Source organism: Panthera onca, chromosome B2, assembly GCF_046562875.1.
Source record: "Panthera onca isolate mPanOnc1 chromosome B2, mPanOnc1 haplotype 2, whole genome shotgun sequence".
Classification (NCBI taxonomy): domain Eukaryota; kingdom Metazoa; phylum Chordata; class Mammalia; order Carnivora; family Felidae; genus Panthera; species Panthera onca.
This window is the reverse complement of record NC_138343.1, coordinates 74631578-74656411: the sequence shown is the minus strand read 5'-3', so window position 1 is coordinate 74656411 and position 24834 is coordinate 74631578. Positions and strand designations below refer to the sequence as shown.

The following is a 24834-nucleotide window of genomic DNA, read 5'->3' as shown; positions in this document are numbered from 1 at the left end:
GTCAGGATCAATCACCCCATCCCAACCCACCCCAAAAGAAAAGTAATTCTTTTCTTTGCTTGTTGATTCAGAGGCATATGGTGCCCAGAGTGGCTAGCAGTGGTTTTAACTTCCAGTTCAGTGAAATCATTGTCTCCTGGTAGAAACATTCCTCCCTTTGGAACTAAGACTTCTAGGCCGGCAGAGCATAAGTTCACAGGGACAGGAAGCAGAAATTTTGTTAGTGGGTCACCGGAATGGCGGGGGGGGGGGGGGGGGTCATAGTGGTGCCACTTTTATTTCCATCCTTTGGTTCCTTGACCTGTGAATCCTGGCTATAGGAGAAATAGCACCATATATTGGACACTGATTCAGAGTATAGCTAGCATTCTGGAGAACCTTGCCCCAGCTTTGCAAGGTGTTGCCACCTACCTCATACTGTAACTGAGTCACCAGAAGGCCATTCTACCATTCTGTCAAGCCAGCTGCTTCAGGATGGTGGGAAACATGGTAAGACTAGTGAATTCCAAGAACATGGGCCCATTGCCACATTTCATTTGCTCTCATTTGAAGTAAGTTCCTTGATTAAAAGAAATATTGTGTGGAATACCATAGTGGTATTTAAAGCATTCTATAAATCTGTGGATTGTAGTTTAGCCAGAGGTATTGTGTGCAGAGAAGGCAAATCTGTATCCATAGTAAGTGCCTATTCCAGTTAAAAAAAAAAAAAAGCACCACTCCTCCATGATGGAAGCAGTCCAGTGTAATCAGCTTGCTGCCATGTAGCTTGCTGGTCATCCCTTGGAACGGTGCCATATCAGGTGCCCAGCATTGGTCTCTTCTGCTGGCGCATGGGGTACTCAGCAGTGTTTGTAGTTAGATTGGTCTGGTGAGTGGAAGTTCATGTTGCTGAGCCCATGGATAACCTCTATCACTGCCATGGCTACTTTTCATGAGCCCATGAGCTTCCCAGGGGCAGCTTAGGAAGGAAGCTGATCCATTTGCCTAACGTGTATGTTTGCAGTTTCTTGAACTCCTTTACAATCTCTTTCATTTGTTCTGTTAGTCTTTCCTTCAGACTCAAATGTTTTTACTTTACATTCTTTTCCTGGGCCATTTACCTCTACCGTGTAAGAGCTAGTCACGTTCATGTTTTTACCACAGACTGTTCCTCAAGTATTTATTGAACATCGGCTCAGTGTCAGGTGCTCTTTCAGACATTAGGATTATAGACAATGATCTCTGCCCTCATGGAACTTAGGTAAATTATTTTTAAAAATTATTAAATACTAAATAGTAAAATAACAAATTAGTATGCTAGAAATTGACAGGTGCTAATGGAAAAAAATAGGATAAGAGGGGCTGAGAATATTGAGGGATGGTATGGTTAGTTTGCATTATTATATTGTCATATTGATCAGGATAGACTTCATTGGGAAGATGACTTATGAGTGAATAATCAAAGGCGGTGAGGTGATTAGCCATGAGGAAATCTGGGAAACAGTGTTCTTCACCTGGTATGTTCCAGGATCAGCAGGGAGACTTATGTCTGGATCAGAATGAGCTCGGGGAATATGGTAGGTTGGGAGGGGAAGTTAGCAAGGTAATGGAGGACAGTTTCTGAATGGCTTTGAAGGCCACTATAGGACTTTGGTGTTATTCTGAGTGAAATGGGGAGCCATTCAAGGTTTTAAGTAGATCAACAAGACCTGATCTATTTTTCAAGAAGATTGTCTGCAACGTTGTGAATAGAATGTAGACTGGAAGAATATTTAGGAGATTATTACAATAATAATAATTATTAATACAAGAGATTAGACCCAGGATGGTAGCAATGAAGGTGTGTAGATTTTGGGAATATATTAAGGGTAAAGCCAACTTAATTTCCTAATATATCAGAGATGAGTGTTAGCTTTCAGAGAAGAAGAGGAAGCAGCAACGAAACAGGAAAGGAATAACCAGTAAGACAGGAAGAAAACCAAGAACAGTATGATGGCCCAGAAGTCAAGTAAAAAAAGTATATTGAGCTCTAAGGAAAGACACCTGTGTCAAATATTTTGACGGGTAAAATAAAATGAGGTCTGAGAATTGATCATTGATTCAGCAGTGATGATTTCCACATAACTAAATCAGTTTTAGCTTGGCTGAAAGTCATCATCTTCAAATGTTACAGGGGTTGGTATAACCCATCTGTTTGCCAAACATTAGAATCCTTGTATCTCTGGCTCCAAATTTTGTGCATTTTCAAGTCTTCTGGTGAATGAAAATGAACCTAAAAAGTATGGTAAGACTGTTAAATGCAATTTTGCAAGACTATTTTAAGTTGTACTCAGCGGTTTGGGTGTTATTCTATGAATTCTCGAAGGTTACAGGTAACATAATAAGGTTGGTGTTTAGAAAGGTAACTCTGGGTTAGAAATGCCTCTAGAAAGAAAAAGGACATTTGATAAGATGATAAGAAAAGTCTCTTGAACTTGCCTACCTTAGTAATTTTTAGAGTCACTGCTTATTCCTTATTGTCTACTTTTCATTTCCCTTGGTTATTCAGTACTACAAGTTAAAAGATGAAGTCTATTTACTTAATATTTAAATTCTATCTATAGTGGCATTTTCATTTTAAAATAGGGATAAAATCTTTCCAGGTATTAAATAAACCTGCTGTTTCAGCAATGATTTTAATGTTTGAATAAACCTCACACAGGTTCATGGTTCTTCATTCTTTGAGGTGTTTAAGAATATTTCTAAAGTCCTTTTTGATCAGATGTTGTCTTTATGACCTAAAAAGTACTTAATACTTTGTTGAACAGTGGTTAAAAATCTAAGCAGCGGGGCGCCTGGGTGGCGCAGTCGGTTAAGCATCTGACTTCAGCCAGGTCACGATCTCGCGGTCTGTGAGTTCGAGCCCCGCGTCAGGCTCTGGGCTGATGGCTCGGAGCCTGGAGCCTGTTTCCGATTCTGTGTCTCCCTCTCTCTGCCCCTCCCCCGTTCATGCTCTGTCTCTCTCTGTCCCAAAAATAAATAAAAAACGTTGAAAAAAAATTAAAAAAAAAAAAAAAAAATCTAAGCAGCTATTTCATGATTTGTTGGAATATAGATCTCATTATGTCCAATTTCCACAGGTATCTTCTCTTAATGGATCTTCAAGATCGAAATGAAAAACTCTTTTACAGAGTGCTAATGTCTGACATTGAGAAATTCATGCCTATTGTCTATACCCCCACTGTGGGTCTGGCTTGCCAGCAATATAGTTTAGCATTTCGGAAGCCAAGGTATGTAAACTTTCATTTTAAATACACTTGAGTCTTTATTTTTTTGTAAAGTTTTTATAATAATTAAGAAATTATTGAATGGAATTTAATTTTGGAAAAATTGAAATCAAATTTCATTTAAAAGAACTTCAGATATAAATATGTGTAAACATTAAAAAATATAGTATTATTTTTCTAGATTTAAGATCATGGGAAAGCATTATAAGCCAATTTAGGTTTCCTTTTATAGACAATAAATGAACTTGTTTTTTATTTGGGAAGAAAGTAATTGACCATAATTAAGCTTGACTTTGAAATGTTAATTAACAGTATTTTCTATACATATTAGAAGTTAAAACAAGGATTCCAAATTTTTCTGAAAATGAATACATTTTCTAAATTAAGAGTTGGCATTAAAGTAGCTCCTTAAAAAAAATAAAGTAGCTCTTTTGTTGATTTTCCTTAAGTGAAATATTAGTCACCTTTAAAGTTGTGTAAAATATAGAATATAATTTTTCTAAATCCAGAGCTTTATTTTATTAATTATATTACTTTAAATACTTTGAAGCAGGACGCATTTGAAATAAATAATAAATAATACTTTTAACAGCAGCAAAATTAAAAGCTCAAGTTGAATATATTTATGCTTCAGAACTTATAGTTCTGAATTTAAAGATAAAAAATGTTTGTAAGTTTATACCACAAGTAAAAAAGCTTATTAAAAGAACTGCCATTGAAAGGAGTGTTCCAAAGGTAATATCTGAAACTTAGATTGAATATGTGGATTTCCCATAGATAATATTGGTAATATTTAACACACTTGTGTCATGTTATTCTTTGTATAAAGAAAAGAATTGACCCCATCATCCCTTGTATAAAGAAAATAATTAGATAAATATCTGTAGATGGTCTGTTAGGTTACATTAATAGCATATATCTATATTGCATTTATAAAACAGCTGTATTAACAGTGGATACAATTTTATTAATAGAGCAAGAGTTAGAATTTAGCTGGTAATTGTATTGTGAAGAATAATTTTGGGGGTATAGAAGTATATTTATTTTTTAATCATACAAACAATATATCTTCATTATTGAAAAAATGAGAAAATACAAATATGCAGAAGGGAGAAATGCTTTGGAAATACCTAATGTCATTATACCAGAAAACCTTTAAATTCACACAAATATATACTGTTTTCCTTACACAAAGATCATACTATATAAGCTCTTCCTTATCTGTCTTCTCTCAGTGACATGAACATCTCTCCATGTCTATAAAGTGTGTTTCTAAAAATAGTCTTCATAAAAGCATAAGTGTGTAACACTCGGCTGTTTTAAAATGTAATTTAAGCATATTTTTTGAAATTGTAACTGTTTGGGATATACTGAGAAATGCTAACTATAAGAGATGTAGAGGAGCATAACTCAAAGGATTTGGGTTGAAGTTGACATAGAAGTCCCAATAGCAACAATTACTTTTTGTGCATTTAGTATACATTAGATGATTTTCTAAGGGCTGAGCATACATTGGTACACCTATAAATCTAAGAGCAGAAAAGATAGGGAGATAAAAAATAAGTGAACTGTCTAGGATGTTGGAAGGTAATAAATATTAGAAAAACTAGGGCAGGAAAAGGGCATTTGGAGAGTCCATCGCTCAGTGGGGGGGTAGTTGCACCTTTAAATAAAGTGGACAGTGTAGGGCCTCATTGGAAAATGATACCATAGTAGTGAGGGGGGCAATCATGTAGATATAAAAGGAAACATGTGCCAGGCCCTAAGTGGGAACATGCCTGGGGACAAGGAGTAGCATAGAGGCCAGTGTGCTGGTGGTGTGAGAGAGAGGAGAGTGGTAGGTGAAGTCACTGGTATAACATAAATGAGAGAGCACAGAACCTGTAGTTTCTTGGAGGCTAAAGAACATTAGCTTTTACTAGTAGTCGAATGGATAGAAGAACCAGATGGCCTGGGTAGCAGGCTATTGTAAACCCAGTGAGAGAGGATGGTGTCCAGATTAGGCCAGCATTACAGTTAGGGGTGATGGAATTATTCTGGATAGATCAAGAAAGGCATGAGGGTTTCCTGTAGGATTGGAGGCTTCCTAGAGCAGTGGTTAGAAGTGGGCTCTGGAGTAGATTGCCTATATTTTCGTACTTGGTTTTGCTACTTGTTTTAGTCTTGAATACATTATTTATCCTTTGTATGTCTTAGTTTCCGCCTCTGTGACATGGGGATTAAGCTGCAGCCCACCATCCTTTATCTACATTTAAAAAATTTAAATTTGGGATAAAACCTGATGTGTCTGAACCCATTTGGTGGGAAGTGGAACTGAACTTATATAAGGGTATTTATAGTATTTATCTTAGTGTTATCTGTTTTTCTTTAGAAGTATTAATATATTGATTATAGGGTGCTTGCCAGAAATAAATAAATTGATAGATTAAAGGAAGGGGAAGAGGAAGAGATGGGGCAGGAGGTAGCAGAGCATTTGTAACAAAATGCTCACAAATGTTGAATCTTGGTGGAGATATTCATCTTATTATTCTTCCAACTTATGTACAGTATTTGAAATTTAGGTAAAGGAATGCTTTGCTAACAGAGAAAGTAAAGTTCCTAAAACTATTTATATATGATATTTATATATGATCTATATATTTATATAAATAAATATATAATCATATTTATATATGGTTGCTTTATGGCAGTTTTCTTTCATGTTGATTTTTTTTTTTTAATTTTTTTTTTCAAAGTTTTTTATTTATTTTTGGGACAGAGAGAGACAGAGCATGAACAGGGGAGGGGCAGAGAGAGAGGTAGACACAGAATCGGAAACAGGCTCCAGGCTCCGAGCCATCAGCCCAGAGCCTGACGCGGGGCTCGAACTCACGGACCGCGAGATCGTGACCTGGCTGAAGTCGGACGCTTAAACGACTGTGCCACCCAGGCGCCCCTCATGTTGATTTTTAATGTGTAGATCTTGCTAAACTTTTGATGATTTTGAAGTTCTTTAATGGAATTCATTCTCCTGGCTTCTCTTAGGACTGTAAAGAAAGGAACCTGTTTGACAATGTGTTATGTGGGATATATTTAGACATTGTATTTAATTGGGCAGAAAACTGTTATTGTGTTTGAATAATAATGGATCTTCCAGGCCTCATTTAGCATATAGATTATTTTTTAAAGCCAAAATTGACAAATGTCTATTTAATCTTTCTTACTGCAACAGCAAGTATTGTAAGACATTCAGAAAATGAACAGGAGGATTCCTCTTGTTATATTTACTTTGTATAATTGGGGGTAGCAATTAGGAACATAATAAGTGAAAATTAAGAGATAATAGTATAAGTACTGAGCTTAATAAAATTGCAAACAGGTATATCTTTGATCTCATACTTTCTAATATAGCTTAACGATATTGATGCAGGCTGGCTGGGTCCAAGGACCCAGAGGGAGGTCCCGTAGGACCAGCCAGGAGGGTTCTTGGCTGTTTTTTAAGGTATGGAGAGTGTGTAGATATGGACAGAGTGTCTGGGAGACTGAGAAAGGAAGGAAGAGTGAACCTCGTCTTTGCTTGGGGCCTGGAGTTTTTATTGAGGATGGTGGTCTGGTGCCCAGATCTTGTCAGTAATCCAAGAATGAAGAGTATTTAGGTATTCTCCATAAGTCACTTGTACCCTGCAGCCAGGGGTCTTGAGTCAGTGGTCTTGGAAAACATTCGTGATGACCCTGCCTGGTCACTCCTTCAGTGTTATCTATTGTGCTCAAAGTCTCCAAAGAAATCATTAAATCCTTGACCTTTGCAAGGAAGACATACATTATGTGTTCTATGAGGTGTGTGTAGGGGGGTGGGGCATAGGTCCTACCAAGAGTAGAAGCAGAAAAAAAGAGAAAAAAGTAAAGAGTGAATAAAGCAGTTTTTCATGGGCCCTTTGAGTTTCCCTGTCTCAATATGATACTTTTCTATGACTAGATATTTATTTTTCATTTTAAATATGGCATTAAAATCTGGCTAGGTATCCAAAAATAAGTTCTTATATGAATAATTCTGCCAACATATTTTTTCCTAAGGTATGATGCTGGATTATCCATTTATTGGTCTTCTGTGGAATTTCTTTTTTCTTTGGCATAGATACTTTGGGTTTTTCAAGATGTTGTGGATAATGATTTTTAAAAATGTCGAGTTTGTTTGGATTATCTTGTTCCCATGTACCCATAACATTTTAATCCTTGCAGAATTTTCAGTATTTGGTATTGCAATATGCTTATGTCAGCATATACAATTGTGTCTAATTTGTAGATAGAGGTGATTTTTGGAGCTAGACATGATTCTTTTTGTATTTTTGCAGAATGCTGAGCCTACTGTGTTACTTGAATTACTTGTATTCTGTAAAACTTTTTTTTAAAAGAAAAATTTAATGCAAATTGATAATGCAGGTATACATAAAGAATCGCTAAAGCAGATTTATGTAATTTCTTTGGAAATATTTTTACCTGTTTTATTTTACACTGCATTTTCCAAGAATCCTCTCTTTCTCTTCTGAGCTCTTATTAGCTACATATCATTTTACCATGCCTTTGGCAATTAATCATGTTCCTTCTTTTGATATTTCTAATGTTCTATCAAAATACTCTTGGTCTGTTTTTATTTTACTTTTTAATTTATTTTTTATTGACATATAATTGACATAACATTATATTAATTTCAGGTGCACAACATAATGATTTGATATTTGTGTATTGTGAAATGATCACCACAATAGTTTTAGTTAAAATCCATCACCATACATGGTTATAAAAATTTTTTTTTCTTGTGATGAGAACTTTTAAGATCTACTCTCTTAGTGGCTTTCAAATGTGCATTTTTATTATATGCAGTATTATTAACTGTAGTCACCATGCTGTACATTACATCCCGTGACTTATTTATTTTATAACTAGAAATTTGTACCTTTTCAACCTTTTTACCCACTTCACCTACTTCCTGTCCCCCATGTTTGGCAATCACAATCTGCTCGATCTGTGAGCTCAGTTTTTTTTTTTTTTTTTTTCTCTTCTTGGTCTTTCTTTTTGGTTTTTTACTATTTATTTATTCCCAACTAGATTGTAAGCATCTAGAGAGAAGGGATCATATTGTATAAATTATTCCTCTATTTCCCATGCTTTTAAGCTTAGTGCCTGGGTAGTGCTGAATATGTTATTTGGTACCTCCTAGAAATAGCAACTTAATATTACTGGATTCATTCGATCTCATAACAAAGCATAAAATACTGGTATGTTCTTTATTTCTCCTACTCTTTAAACATATTATTCTAACAGGTAAATTTTCATAAAGAATTGATTTGAAAGAAATTGGACTTACTCTGAGCAATCAGGCTATGAGGAAGTAAAATTTTGTTTACATACAGACAATACAACTGTAAACTTCTATAATCTTCTTTTCAGCTACTCATTTTTATCTAAGTAGATCACTGATATGATTTTGGTAAAAAGGATGAGCTAACAAAAAGGTTTGATGATGGTTTTTTGTTTTGTTTTGTTTTTTAAAAAGGCATTTCCAAAGTTTGATCTGACTAGTACCGTTGCTTGGTTTGCCAGAAATTATGGTGAAAAAAGCATTCAGTGCTCAAATTAATTGAAGAAAACCTGAATTGGCTGAAATTAAACAGGATTCTTTACTGTAAGATTTTTTGGAGTGATACCTATTTTGCAGGTTTTGGAGGGTGGTGTTAGATTTAACATAGTTAATATACCTTGCATAATTCTTGGCACAAAGTAGTGTCCCCAGGTAGTGGTTGTTACAGCTGATATTATTATAACTCCCAGGATGATGATGATGATGATTATGATGATGATGATGATTTTTTTTTAACGTTTATTTATTTTTGAGAAACAAAGAATATGAGCAGGGAAGGGGCAGAGAGAGAGGAGACACAGAATCTGAAGCAGGCTCCAGGCTCCGAGCTGTCAGCACAGAGCCCGATGCAAGGCTCAAACTCACGAACTGTGAGATCATGACCTGAGCCAAAGTTGGATACTTAATCAACTGAGCCACTCAGGTGCCCCGTAACTCCCAGGTTTCTTGATAACTCAGTGGATGGTGGTATCATTCACCAAGTTTCAGAGTAATGGAATATGTTTGTAAGGGAGATAGTTCTTTTCAGGACATGGTGAATTTTAAATGTCTGTGGGACTTCCAATTAGGGAAGTCTAGTTGGCAATTAAATGTATGGACCTGGAACTTAGTAGATTAATATAGTTAAAGCTCCTTGTATTTTAACTCCCACATTATGTATGCTACATAGATGGTACCTGTTTTGATTTTGACAGTGGCAAAAGTTGTCAACAAGACTAATTGTCAGAGAGTCAGTCAATAAGATGTTCTATTTTTTTTACTTTATTTTTTCCCCAGAATATTCTTAGAGAAATGCACAAAAGGAAATATTAAGACGAACCAAAACAAAATACTAAAATAGTTTTTCTATATTTATAGTTTGTTTGTATATATATTTCCTTCACAATTCCAAAAAGGACTTGGAGTGTTTATTTAAATTACAAGGACTAAGCTTTTGTTACCCCAAGTGCAATTTTATATGAAGACAAGTACCTAGTAATATAGAAACAGTTAAAACCATGACCATAATTAGACTGTGATTAGAAATGGAGATTGTTTACTCATATGGAAACATAGTTTTTGCAGATGTGCCAGAAGTTCAGCAAGTGTTGTAGTCTTATAGGGTGAGAGTCTTGGTTTTGATGGGAATCAATGTAAAAACAAACCTTCCCAGAGCTAATACTGCTTTAACCCAATAATGTTCTTATTCTGTAGTGCAGATTATAACTATAATAACTATCATTGAGCAATTTAGAATGGATGCTTTCATATTCTTTTTAAATTTTCTCATGTTAGATCTACCTGCTTTTAAAAAATTTTTTTTAAATGTTTGTTTATTTTTGAGAGAGAGAGAGAGAGTGTGAGACAGAGTGTGAGCCGGGGAGAGGCAGAGAGAGAGGGAGACCGAGAGTCTGAGGCAGGCTCTAGGCTCCGCGCTGTCAGCACAGAGCCTGACACGGGGCTTGAATTCACAAAACATGAGATCATGACCTGAGCCGAATGAAGGCAGGCACTTAGCCAAGTGAGCCACCCAGGCGCCCCTACCTGGTTTTCTTAAATGTAATCTATTTTTGTGATGTCCTATATAGCTGTATGATGGGAATTTCACTTTATTAAGCTATAAATACTTAAGTACCTCAGTAATTTATAAATCAAGTGTTTAATTTGCTTATGGGAAAGAAATATGGTTTCACAGACAGTTTTAATAACTATTGGTGAAATTTTCAACCCTTGAAGTAAGGCTGTGGCACTTTTCAATAATTTAATGCTATCTGGTTGTTACTGAACCATTGTGATGTAAACAGCCAAGTGATCTAGGGTCCAGAGGTTAATAGATATCTCTTGCTGTCCCGGATTCTCCTGCTGTCCCGGATCCCCTCAGTGTCAGCACTGTAGGTTGTCTGGGAAGGGGTGAGAGCAGGTCATACCCCTATAAGAGGTCCGGGATACAAGAGGCGCCCAGGAAGACCAGGGCTATTCTTGATTGGATTTGGCTTTCTTCAGTTAAGTGACTTCAGAATCTTTAAAAAAATGTAGGTAGGCTCGGAGCCTGGAGCCTGTTTCCAATTCTGTGTCTCCCTCTCTCTCTGCCCCTCCCCCGTTCATGCTCTGTCTCTCTCTGTCCCAAAAATAAATAAAAAAAACGTTGAAAAAAAAAAAATTAAAAAAAAAAAAAATGTAGGTAACTTTTGAGAATCAGGGAATATTTTTTCCTTTAAACTCTGGTTTAGTTCGTAATTTTTATCTTTTACTGTATTAGGATTTTCTGTATCTCTAGAAACTCAAATAGTTGATGTTTAAGAGAGTAACTCATTTTTTAATGTTTCTACAAATCATTTTAATGTTTGATGTTAATAAACTTTTCCACCATTTACCTACAATAATAAACCTTTGATTTTGATTTATACTTATTTCAGAATATTCTTTTGTTAATTGATCTCCTTTCCCTTGAAATAGGCCTAATATTTGCATCTATTCCACTTTAAAGTATGAGAAAAAGCACTATATATTGGAATTTTTTTTCAAAGATTTGAAACAAGTTAGATGGAATGTCTGGACTAGTTCAAATCTCTTACCTGTTAATTCAGCTGATTTTTTAGAGATAATTATTTGCAAAATTGATTTTCATTTATTATGGAGATGTAGGTAATGATTTCTTGAACTAGTAATTCAAATTAACTTTTGTTTCTGAGCAGACTAAATGCGATATTTAAGAAAATGTGTATGTGACTTGTGCTAAACAGGAGTTGAGGTAGAGTATCCTATATCTTAAGTGCTGGAAATTCAGTGTGTGCCCAGAGGTGGTTTAAGATTCCAGACTTTCTTTTTTCCTAAGTGTTGCCATAATTAGGAAAAATTTAGAGAATGGAAAAAATGTAGGCATGATTCAACATTAATTCTTCCTATCAAGATCTAAGGATTGTCTAAGTGTATGCAAAGACATATAAATATCTTCAGCAAGGCAGTGAAACTTATCTTTTACTGTAAAAGACCCTTAAAAGTGTAAAGTAACAGTTCATCAAGTCTCCATATTCATGTAGAGATTTTAAATGTGGAAAACTTGAATGGAAATGTAAGTTTAGGATCCAAAAATAACTCTGCTACAATCCGTGTGGTACATCCAGGTGTTTTGATTTAAATTTATACACAGCATACAGAGAATTAAGAAAATTGCCAAGTTTTATCTCCAGCAGTATTTATGAAAATATATTAATTAGGGCATCATTATGTATTTTTAAGAAGGGTTATAAATCAGTGTTGTTATTACTAAGAATAAAGGTTTTTTTTTTCAGATGGAGGCAATAGTTCTTTATATAACATCATGTCAAGAATATTGCATTTAGTTTGGATGCCATTCTTTTCAGGGTCGTTGGCAAACAGACACGAGTGACCGAAGCAATAAGAGTTCTAACTTGTCATATTAGAAAGGGTTGGTGAAAATAGAAATATTTAAACTAAAAGAGGAAACTTGAAAGGGATATAGCTAACTCTTCAATTATTTGAAATATTTTCATGTGGAAAAAAAGTATAAACTCGCATGGTCTAGCCCCCAAGTGTAGAGCTAAAATCAGAGGATGGACATTATATTACAGGGATATAGATTTAATTTCAATGTAAAGGAAGATTTTTCTGATAATTGAACTATCTGTCATTAGAATAAACTTCCTTACTCTCCATCATTGGAAATACTTACATGGTTTGGATAATCTGTTGGTGATATATTATAAATCAGATTTTTGCATTCAGTGTGATTATAAAGTAGTTGAATTCTAAGGTCACTTTTAACTAGAAAATTCAGTGAACTTTTAAAAGAGCAGCCTACAAATGAGTAATTCCTAGGTGCTTGGAACATCTCACAACTAACTCACACCTCATTTCAAAAAACCCTTTCTAATTCAGAAAGTTTTTTAGTGACCACTTTAATCATAATTCTAGGAATTATTTAAAATAGTATGTTTTGAAGCAAGGATTTTAAACAGATTTACAGTGACTTGATGACACATCTCATCAAAATTCCTACTCCTTCACCCAAACACACAAACACATGTCAGTTTACACAGCTGTATCCTCGCTACAATGTTTTGATTTCAAAATTTCTCCAGTTTTAATGGATAAAAAGTTTAATGTTGACATTTTCTTACTTGAAGTAATTACATCTTCTGATCTAATCTTTTCTGTAGTTTTTTTTTTTTTTTTCAGACTATTTGTTTTTCTGTATATGCTTTCAAAGTCTTGGATATATATATTTAAACTTAGTTATAGTTTAGCTAGTAGAGGCATTATTAGGAAGAATTTTCTTTAAGGCGATGTTTCTACCTCCTCTACTGGCCCCCTCTGCCCAAATCAGTAATTGAGGAGAATCGATGGGTTAGAGTTTGCTCTTTCCAAAATTTCCTACATGCCTCTCAGGTATGCTTCTGAAATTTGGAGATTTGTTTCTATCAGTTTTCTTTTTTGTTGTTGTTTTAAGTTTTTATTTATTTTTATTTTTGAGAGAGAGAACACAACTGGAGGAGTGGCAAAGGGAGAGGGGGACAGAGGATCCAAAGTAGGCTCTGTGTGGCCAGCAGAGAGCCCAATGCTGGGATGGAACTCATGAACCGTGAGATCATGACCTGAGCCAAAGGCAGATGGCTGAGCCACACTGGGGCCCCTGTTTTCATCAGTTTTCTTGACAAAATAATCTATAATTATCATCTAAGAATGCTTTTATATACCTTTAAAAATGTTGGTTATTTTATACATAAGTAATTTTATAGTATAAAGTTTAACTATTTTAAAGGCAAAATCGAAATGGTCAATTTTAGCTTCATATATGTGATATGTTCACAGTAGTAAAATTTATGAAATATTTGATAGCATTCCAAATTATATAATTATCTATGAAAGTTACTGAATTTCACTTTTTTCTAAGCAAATTTCTCATTTAGCAATATACGTCCTAGTCTTAATATGATTGTCTAGTGGCTGAATGAGTGGCATTCATAATAATTTGGAGGCTATCATATTTTACCTATTTTACAAAAATAGTGTTGCCTTGTGAAATAAAACATTTTCACTATGAAATGAGGTAATTTATTTTAAAAGCTGAAAATGTTGTAAGAATATTATTTCCCTAATGGAAGAAGTTAATTTTTATTGACAATATGCCAAATAAATGCCATCTGTCTGTTGAATTCAGTGTTACATTAGGATTCTTTCCAGTATTTTCTACTATGGAAGGTCCTTTGGATTTTAACTATAAGAACATCGGTTACTTTGTAGTCAATTGGTATGCTCATACTAATTAAATTTTTTTAATGTTTATTTATTTTTGAGAGAGGGAGAGAGAGAGAGAGACAGAGCACCAGAGAGGGAGGGGCAGAGAGAGAGGGAGACAGAATCTAAAGCAGGCTTCAGGGGCGCCTGGGTGGCGCAGTCGGTTAAGCGTCCGACTTCAGCCAGGTCACGATCTCGCGGTCCGTGAGTTCGAGCCCCGCGTCAGGCTCTGGGCTGATGGCTCGGAGCCTGGGGCCTGTTTCCGATTCTGTGTCTCCCTCTCTCTCTGCCCCTCCCCCGTTCATGCTCTGTCTCTCTCTGTCCCAAAAATAAATAAAATTAAAAAAAAAAAAAAAAATAAAGCAGGCTTCAGGCTCTGAGCTATCAGCACAGAGCCCAACATGGGGCTCGAACCCAGGAACCACAGATCATGACCTGAGCCAAAGCCAGATGCTTAACCGACTGAGCCACCCAGGCGCCCCTGCTCATACTAATTTTAAAATGAGTAGATGAATAAGAGCTTCCCTAAAATTATTTTGTACATTTTCATTTCACATTTATTTGGAAACAGTTGAGTTGTGGTATATTGGAGACAGAATCATTAACGTTTGGTAGTTGTTGATTTTTTCAGTCCACTCATTTTATAATTGAAAATAATCATTCCAAGGAAACTCAGTGATCACCCAGGTTGTAAGTACCAGAGCTAGGACTTGAATTTGTGTTTTCTACCCTTTAGACCTCTGTGTTAGAGCTCTCCAGAGAAACTAAATCAGTTTTGTGTGTGTGTGTGTGTGTGTGTGTGTGTGTGTAGAGGTTTATTTTAAGGAATTGGCTTACACAGTTTTAGGCACTGGCAAGTCCAAAATCTGCAAGGTAGGCTGACAGCCTGGAGACCCAGGGAAGAGTTGATGTAGTCAAACCCAAATGTAGTCTGCTAGAAGAATTCCTTCATCCTTGGGAGGGATCATTCTTTTCTAGTAAGGCCTTCAACTGATTAGATGAGGCCTATCTACATTATGGAGGGTAATGTTTTACTCAAAGTCTATAGACTTAAATGTTAATCTCACTTAAAAATTACCTTCACACACGCACACACACACACACACAAAATTACCTTCACAGAAACATCTAGTGTATGACCAAATGTCTAGATACCGTACCTACCCAAATGGAGACAGAAAATTAACCATCACATCTTTGCATACCAGTGTTGAGTCTTTTTTATCTTAGATTGATTATGTTTTCTACTGAGGTGGTCAGAGAATTTCCACTCTTATGTGGTTTCTTGAACCTTTCCTCTAAACTATTAAGATTATTAAGATTTGTTAATTAAGATTATTTTCCCAAATACTACAGTATATGCAAAGAATTTCATATCTTGTTTTCTAGATATATCTAATAGATATTTCATAGGAATATTGCTGAAATACAGTTTTTCTTTAAAAAGTTTCTACCACTAATTGAATTAATGACATTAATTTAACCGTTTAAACCTGGTTTTAGAAATTATCAAATAATATGGTTGATCAGTCAGTTCTTCCCAAAGGTTTTTGCTTTGTTTTCTTCTTCAACTTTGCCACTTCATCAGAATCTTTTTGCTAATTCTCTATGCTCATGGTTTCTTCTCTCCTTCTTTTCTTTAACGCAAATGTAGTAAAGTGCATGCCAGGCACTTTGCTAATCTGAGTGCAAGTAAATGAAACACATATTTCCTGTCTTTGTGGAACTTACAGGTAATATTCAAGTGAACAAAGAAATACATGAGCACAGCTTGTATTATGAAGGGTATGAACATAAGGCAGTGATAAAGAATAACAAGGGAATTTCCTTTCTGAGTGTAGTCAGAGATGTATCTCTGAGGAGACAGTATTTAAGCTGACACCTGAAGGATGAGGAGTTGGCTTGTAAAAGCCAGAGGAAAAAAGCATTTGAGGCTGAGGAAGTAGCATGTTCAAAAGGTCTGATAGTGGAGAAGGTGGTTTGAGATGAGGTTTGAATAAGACAGGAGTCACATGCAGGGCCTTATGGATCATGGTAGAGTTTCATTGTTATTCTTAATCCATTTGGGAAGCCATTGAAGTATTTGAAGCAGAGGAATGATTGCATTCTCTTAAAAGTTTTGAAAGATTATCCTAGCCGCTATGTGGGTAAAAGATTGGAAACGAGAGGCTAGAATGGAAATAGGAAGACCAATAAGAAGACTGTTGTGATATTGGCCCTCCTTCCATCAATCTGAATCACTGAGCAGACTTGATCCTCTTAGGATGTGGAGCAAGGAGGTCAGGCAAGTCCCTTAATCCTGCAGTGATGGCTGTAACTAGGTGGATATACAACACATGGTGTATTTAACTGACCCTGAAAACATTAGCAGGAGATAAGAAGATCTGCTGTCCATAAGAATTTCTCAAGCATGCAGGCTTATGGCAGTCCATTTTATTTACAACCCAAGTCAGTACTCTTATGATCTTGTCCTTTGTCCACTGCACAAATCCATCCTGAACCAACTCTTTCTTTTCCTTCAAGGAAGAGCTAATTAGACAATGTTTTATACTGGCATAAAATACTATTCATTTCATTTCTATGCACCTATTTTTTAAATTAAAATATTACTAATGTGGGGGTGGATTTCTATAACTCTGCATAGTTCAGTCTCAGCTGGACCTTCTATTCCACAGAGTTTAACTCCAGCTGTGTTCTTGGCTCCTCTCACTCTTGTGGTTGTAAGAATGTAAACACTCTGCAGCTTTATCCTCCTTATCACGTATATTCTTTCCCGTGTCCCCTATGAATTCATTGGCTTCACATTTTATTTCCATGAACTAAACCTAATACATTTCCCCTCTTCGATATATTTCCTTCTTAATCTGTACAACTAAGTGCAGTGATCCATTCCACCCACTAAAATGTCAGTGCTCTCTAACGTTTTCTTCTTGGTTCTGTTACTCCTCAGCTTAACATCCCAGTCCCCAGGTTTCTTAACACTGTAAGTTGCAACACGACCCACTCAGTCACCTGAACCAGATACCTCAGACATAGTCAGGGTTTTCCCCCTTCCTTTTCCTTTTGAGCCTTGCCAATTTACCTCTTAATTATGCATTGAATCTCTCATCCATTCAATCCTGTTGCCAGTCTTTTAGATTAGACCCTTCTCATTTCAAAAGAGAGGGAGTTTCAAAACGGGATGCCTAATTATATCACTTTCTTGACCAAAATCTTTGAATGACTGTCTATTTCCACCATTGAAAGTCCAAGCTCCTTAGCATGGCTTTCAAGGATTTTTGTAATCTGGCTCCTTTGCTTACTTCTCTGTCTTCATTGTTAACCTTTTTCTGCTCTTCATACCCAGCTCCCCACCCCAAGTCAAGTAGCACCCATACCCCTGGGTGGTTGCTTTCACACTAACATAGAGCAACTGACTCTTTTCTGTCTATCTGACTGTCTCTTGACCATTTTTTTCTTGAAGGGAGCAATTCTGTACACTTCACCTCTACCTAGAACCAGGCAGAACTTTGCACAGTTTTTGTTGAGTGTATAAATGGGTGAGAGAGTGAATAAACATTCCCAGCCCAGAGTGTGCTTTGGACCTGAAGAGGCTTGGTGTAAATCTCTTTATTGCTTCTTATTAACAGTGTGATCTTTGGTCTGTAATGTAAATTCCCTGATCTGTAGTTTCCTCATCTGTAAAATTACTATTGTGATTATATTTAAATAAGATGATCTTTTTTAAAACTGTTGACAGGACATATATGGCAGAAATTCTATAGTTCTCAAGTAGCAAAATCTTAGGAAGCAAAATTTCTTTTTGTAAGTATTGGAACTTAGATTTAACACTGACTACATAGTTATAATTGGAACATAACTTGTTATGTTATAAAATGTATCTAGAAAAATGTAAGAAAAGTCTGGGTATCATGTGAATCATCAACCCAAATTATTTTTAGGATTAGAAGATTTCAAAAAAATGATATTCAAATATAAGTTATATATTATAAATATGATTAATGGAAATATTTCTAAGACACTAGCCAGTAAAGACTTATATAAAAAATTACCAGGAGCATGTTTTTTTTAAGTATTCATAGAGCACAAAGGAAGTTTGTATGTTATTTAGCCTCATGACCAGTTTATTATATTGGATAGTTCCAAAGAAGTACAAATATTTCTGAAAACAGATGGAAAGTGTTAAGTCTAAGCAATAATTGAAACTATATAAAGCTTCTCAAGGAAACCCTCATCCAGAAAAAATCTATTTAATATTAGGAAATTCTATTTTTTTTAACATAAGGTGAACTCACTAATTTTTCCAGTAATATACATGAGATCCTGATGTCACATACATTTTTTTGCAAAGGTTTCTATACCAAATTTAGCTTCTAATTTATTATTTTGCAGTTATAAGACATTCCCAACATGTGACTGTTAAAGTCTTGGACGTGGCAATGTGGTTTCTTTTTCCTTTATTACTCTCCATTATTTCTCATGTAACAAATAGAGCACAAAGTTCACTCTAAATAATGTGGAATGTTGTACTAATAAAATTCATTTTATTAGTAACATAAATAAGGAAGTAATTTGAACTGTGTGTGTATACTAAAGTATGTAACTCACTAACATGAGGAATGCCAAATATATATATGTATACACACACACACACACACACACACACACACACACACATGTATATATATATGACAGCTTTCTTCTCTTATTTGGAATGAGATACATTCCTCTAAAAATAAAAAATACAAAACAATCTCAAGGGATGATATTCTTCACTCTTTACCCAAAGAAAACCACCAATGACTAGGGTGGGAAGAATTCCTTGTGGTTGGAAAACAGATGAATAAGTTGCTGGAAGTCGCATTTATGTATTAAGCTACTTACAAGAAACTTTTTATATGAAGGATTTATATTGTCCAAAGTATCTGCTAACTGTGACCTTGAATTTGTATAAAACCTACCCTCTAGTCATCCCAATCAGTAGGTAAGTATTGAGCAGAGAATATACCTCCTGGTTTGATTTTTTTTTTTAATGTTTGTTTACTTTTTTGAGAGAGAGTGCGAGAGCAAGGAAGGGGCAGAGAAAAAGGGGGACAGAGGATTTGAAGGGGCTCTGCACCAACAGCAGAGAGCCCTTCGCAGAGCTCAAACTCACAAACTGTGAGATCATGATCTTAGCTGGAGTCGGACACTCAACCTACTGAGCCACCCAAGTGCCCCTCTCCTGGTTTGACATTTTAGCTGTACAACAAACTATTCTCAGTGAAGTGTATTTTTGATTTATTCAACCTGATTTGCAGGCATTCGTAACTTAACATTATATTCTGTTTTGATTAGGGTCCATATGAGAAAGAAATGCCAAATAGAATAGATTCTTCTATATCTTTTATTAAAACTTCTAATGGAAACAATATCTAATATATTGTTCAATGTCCTTTATATAAAGAATATTTGATAAATTCCTCTCAAAATTGAAGAAAAGCTTTTTTTTTTTCCCTCTTCCCAGATGCCATGGTATTACTTCCTTTAATTAGACTTGAGAACTAACTCCCTTTCACCCTTGGACTTTGGCTGTATTTTGTACTCAATCACAGTAGTTTTTTTAAAAACGATTTTCTTTTTCCTGTCTCTCCCCACCCCCCATTACATTCTCTTTAATGAGTATGTCTTGCAAACCCAGATTTTTGGCAGTCATTAGCCCCTAAGATTTCCTCCCAGGCTAAGTGAAAAGTGCATGTCCTCCTTAAAAAGGCATCTTACTAGGATTTCATATCTGCTTTCTTCTCCAGGGTTGGGTGGCTTCCTGCAGCTCAGAGAAAACAGACTAAAGCTTGCCAGTCTTCTGGATTTCTGTCACGTTCCTATGATTTGAATGATTTCATGATTTCCCTGAATCTGTAACTCATATTGGTTACTGCCTCAAATCTTTATAAGTGAAAGCATTTATCAATTTGTTGATTCTGTTTTCTTTTAGTTTAAAAGGAAAACAAAAGACCAGAAACTAAAACCATCATTTTAGTCTTTGTTTTAATACCTTCTAAGCAGCAGTCCCTTTGTTTTCCCAGCTATGAATATGTGACATAGTTAATTAGCAAGGTCTTGAGCTTGATGGCTGAGATCCCAAATGTTTCATACATTTTTCTTTCAAATAATTCTTCATCAACTTATTTCTTCTCTCTTTTAAACTAATTTGTTATATATTTGGGAGCTTGAAAGATTAAATTCTTTTGATTACCAATATACTGCCAAATTGGTATAAATTTAAAATTTCCAATAATGATACTCTCAAGCATACTTGAGAGTAACTGTGGTAATTTCACCAATGCCAAATGATTTTCTTTCCCTTTCTGAAGAGGCATGCTTGATAGAAACTTAATTGTTTCCCCTAATAATTCTGGTCCTATAAATGGGCTAGAGTATAACTACACCATTGGGAGGATTCCGCAGCTATTCACAATGTATGGGAAACACAAACCCTTAGAAAGAAGAGTCTACAAATAGTAAAAAATAACTTTCAAAATTCATATGTTTCATCTTAAATACAGTGAAAACTATTTTTTGGATTCTAAATCATTGCTAATTCCTGTCGAAGTGCATGTTCTCTTGGTATGCCTCTCAACTGATTTAAGAATTTTGCTCAGGGGCACCTGGGTGGCTCATTTGTTTAAGCATTGCACTCTTGATTTCGGCTCAGGTCACGATCTCATCATGGTTGGTGAGATAGAGCCCTACACCGGGCTCTGTGCTGACAGCGTGGAGCCTACTTAGGATTCTCTATCTCCCTTTCTCTCTGCCCCTCCCCTGCCTCAAAATAAATAAACTTAAAGAGAAAGAATTTTGCTCAGTTCTTTGACCAGTCACATTTACAAATAAATTTTATTTAACACTGAACTTGTGCATCATATAGGGAACTAATATCTGTCAACATCAGTGAAAATTCAACATCATTGAATTACTGTGTATCAGTGATCATCATACTATTTTGCTTGCACACCCCTTAAGAGAATTTTGAAAAACTGTCCTTCTTGACATCTAAGGGGCATCTGGATGGCTCAGTAGGTTAAGCGTGCGACTCTTGATTTTAGCTCAGGTCAGGATCTCATGGTTTGTGAGATGGAGCCAAGTTGGGCTCTGGGCTGACAGCACAGAGTCTGCTTGGGATTCTCTCTCCCCCCCTTCCCCCCCCCCCGACTCCCGCATGTGCATGCATGTGCTTTCTCTCTCTCTCTTTCTTTCAAAATAAATAAATAAACATTAAAAAAACTTGTATCATAACTGTGAGTAATTGCAAGGAATGCAGTTTCCAATATATTTAATTATTGACATATCAAAATAAAACTATTATATTTCATTTAGATGTATCCAATGGGATACAGTTTTATATAGTCATTGTGTATTTAAAATATATAAAAACAAATGTTTTTTTAACAGAAATATTATAAATATCTTTGGATTTATATTTTCATTCCACTCCTATTCATGATTTTATCCTAAATTAATACATTTTAATGCTTGAAAGTCTTTTATTGATCAAGCATTATACTTCTGTGCAATGAAACTATGTGTATGAAGTGACATTAAGGCTCCAAATGTTAAAAAATTTATTAGGATTATTACTAGCATATAATTGATCTAACAACAGATATGTGTGTTAAATTTTGATTATTAAAATAAAAACAATTTTATTGGAAATAAATCATTTATTGGAATGGGAATTATTTTTCCCCCCTCCTGATTCATGTGTATCTAGATGTATGGTAGTTGTGGGTAGACGATAATTATTAGGATTAGTTTTATTCCTATTACTTATTCCTGTTGCACCTTTACGTGCTACAAAATCTATTCATGCAAATACATAGATAGGACTGGAGAGAATTTTGTTATAGCAATATCAGTTAATTTTTTGAACTCTTTCCAAGTTATGTCCCCAAAGTTATATAGAGATATATCATAAACATTTATTTTTAATGACTTGCCAAATGACTAAATTATATCTTCCTTCAAAAATGTTGAAAGAATTGGAAACCATCTGAATTGCAAAATGTTTTGTTACCCAGTTGTTAGAGTAAGAACTTATTTATTTATTTATTTATTTTTAACTTTTTAAAAACCTTTATTTATTTTTGAGAGAGAGACAGAGTGTGAGCAGGAAAGGAGCAGAGAGAGAAGGACACACGGAATCCAAAGCAGGCTCCAGACCCTGAGCTGTCAGCACAGAGCCCGACACGGAGCTTGAACTCACAAACTGTGAGATCATGACCTGAGCTGAAGTCAGATGCTCAACCAACTGAGCCACCCCGGTGCCCCAGAGTCAGAACTTTTTTAATTTCTGAGAGGTATCCCAGAGTCTTTACCAAGACTTTGCAAATAGCTGCTAATGTCTGTTATTCTTCACTTGTTAGCAATTTTGTTTAACCTGATATTCTCAGAAAGGATTGGGAAAATTGAAACATTAATTTCAGTACATCTCTTACAGTACAGACTTTTAAAATATCAAATATGTTTATCTTAAGCTTTTGTCAAAACTTAGAAGTTGTAGATTTAGCTCATTCACTTAAAGTACTTGCCATATACCTTTATTGGCCTAATAGTCCTTTTTATCAAGTCTTTCAGCCAAAAGACTTCCTGCCAGTTCAAAAATGTATTAATATTTCTTTTTGAATATTATGAACACCAATGAGAAATAATTTATAGCACACATCTTGTATGGTTGATTATTGAAAGTTGTTACATCAAGATTAAGATGGTATAGTACAAAATAACTATAAAACGTGTATTTCATTCATTTATTATATAGCAGTGTAATATATAGCTGAGATTATAAGTTTTTATGAAGTAAGGAGTATGAAAGAAGGCATATTACTTTGGTAAGAATGTATGTATGCATGTATTAAGTTCTGGTGTTGGACTTTTAGAAATAATTAGATAAATATATGTAAATAATAAATACATTAATTTTGTCAGACATAATGATCAAACTTTTGACATAGTGAAGGATAAAAATACATATTGCTAAAAATGGTTTGGTGGCTAATAATTTTTCCCTTGATACTAAGATATAGAAAATATCCATTTTATAAAATATAATAATAGGATTAAGTATAATAGGAATAAATGTATTATAAATTTGATAAAATTATATAGTACCTTATTAAAAGATAGACCTTTTAGGGGCGCCTAGGTGGGTCAGTCGGTTAAGCGTCCAACTTTGGCTCAGATTATGATGTCTCAGTTCGTGGGTCTGAGCCCTGCGTTGGGCTCTGTGCTGATAGGTCAGAGCCTGGAGTCTGCTCTAGATTCTGTGTCTCCCTCTCTCTCTCTGCCCCTCCCCTGCTCATGCTCTGTCTCTCTCTCTCCCTCAAAAATAAATGAACATTAAAAAAAAATTAACCCCCTTGAGACTAAGATATAGAAAATATCCATTTTATAAAATATAATTGTAGGATTAACTATAATAGGAATAAATGTATTAGAAATTTTATAAAATTATATAATAACTTATTAAAAGATCTTTTAGGGGCGCCTGGGTGGCTCAGTTGGTTAAGCGTCCCACTTTGGCTCGGGTTATGATCTCACAATTCGTGGGTTCGAGCCCTACGTTGGGCTCTGTGCTGACAGGTCAGAGCCTGGAGCCTGCTTTAAATTCTGTGTCTCCCTCTCTCTCTGCCCCTCCTCTGCTTGAGTTCTTTCTCTCAAAAATAAATGAACATTAAAAAAAAATTAAAAGATAGACCTTTTATTTGATTGAAAATCATGTTAAATTTTTACATGTGTGCTTTATCCAGCATATCCAGAAATATTTAGTAATTTGGGGAGGTACTCAGTTATATTTAAAACAATCAGTATCATTAACTGTTTTCTGCTTCCAGCTGTTTGAAGATTGCTTTCTTTCTAGTAGACATTCTGACTATTGAGAGTAACTGAAAAGATAGATTTCTCATTAAATATGTGAGGGAGAAAATCCATTTTCAGTGCGTGGTTCTTTTGCCTTTTGGTGGTGTCTCCCTCAAGACTGAGGCCAGCTCCCACTGATTTCCTCTCTTCTGTGTCTGAATTCAGAGCCCAAATACCCTCATTCTGGTGCCTCTACACTTTACTTGTAAGAAGATTATGTGAAAGATAGGGCAAGGTAAGCCTTACCAAATCCAATAAAATCCCAAAGGTTTTGTACTTTGGGACAATGCATTATAGTAAAATTCAGGATAGGTGATATGATGCCTTGCTTTTATAAAATAGGTCTTGTGAAAAAGGAGATAGAGAATCAATCTGCATGAGTGGATTAGTCTTTGGAGAACCACACCAGGTCATAGTAGATCAGTTTTAGGAAACAGAGAAATGGAAGGTAAATATAGGGAAATTGATTCCCTTAAAATTATAAATGCATTTGTATTCCTTGTACAAATATGTGTCAACTGCATCTGTCAGTCATAGGGCTCTAAGAGCAAGTGTTCTAAGAGACTGGAAATGGAGTTGCTAGTCTCTCGAGAACTAGTTAGAAATTAGCAGTTACTAATTAGTAGTTAGTGTTAACTGCCATACTGTGTTGAATGAAGAGCAGAATCAAGGAGGGGACATAGACCCCACATTTCTATGGGAGGAGTATCAAAGAATCTGTGGCTAACTTTAATCCGACTCACCTGCTATGTGCCAAACATTCTGTTAGGTCGTTGTAGTAAAATCATGCACAAAACAGACATAACAGTTTGCTTAATGAAGCATATGGTCTAATGGAGG

The 24834-nt window shown here is 35.3% G+C and overlaps 1 protein-coding gene across 1 annotated transcript in view; it reads left to right on the top strand.

Annotated features, from left to right (window-relative positions):
- The window catches only part of ME1 (malic enzyme 1), a 190553-nt gene that overhangs the window by 29380 nt on the left and 136339 nt on the right, over nt 1-24834 (top strand). Inside the window, exon 3 of the mRNA XM_060616066.3 lies at nt 3099-3248. Within this exon, the coding sequence (XP_060472049.3) occupies nt 3099-3248 (150 nt within the window). The remainder of the gene's footprint in view (nt 1-3098; nt 3249-24834) is intronic.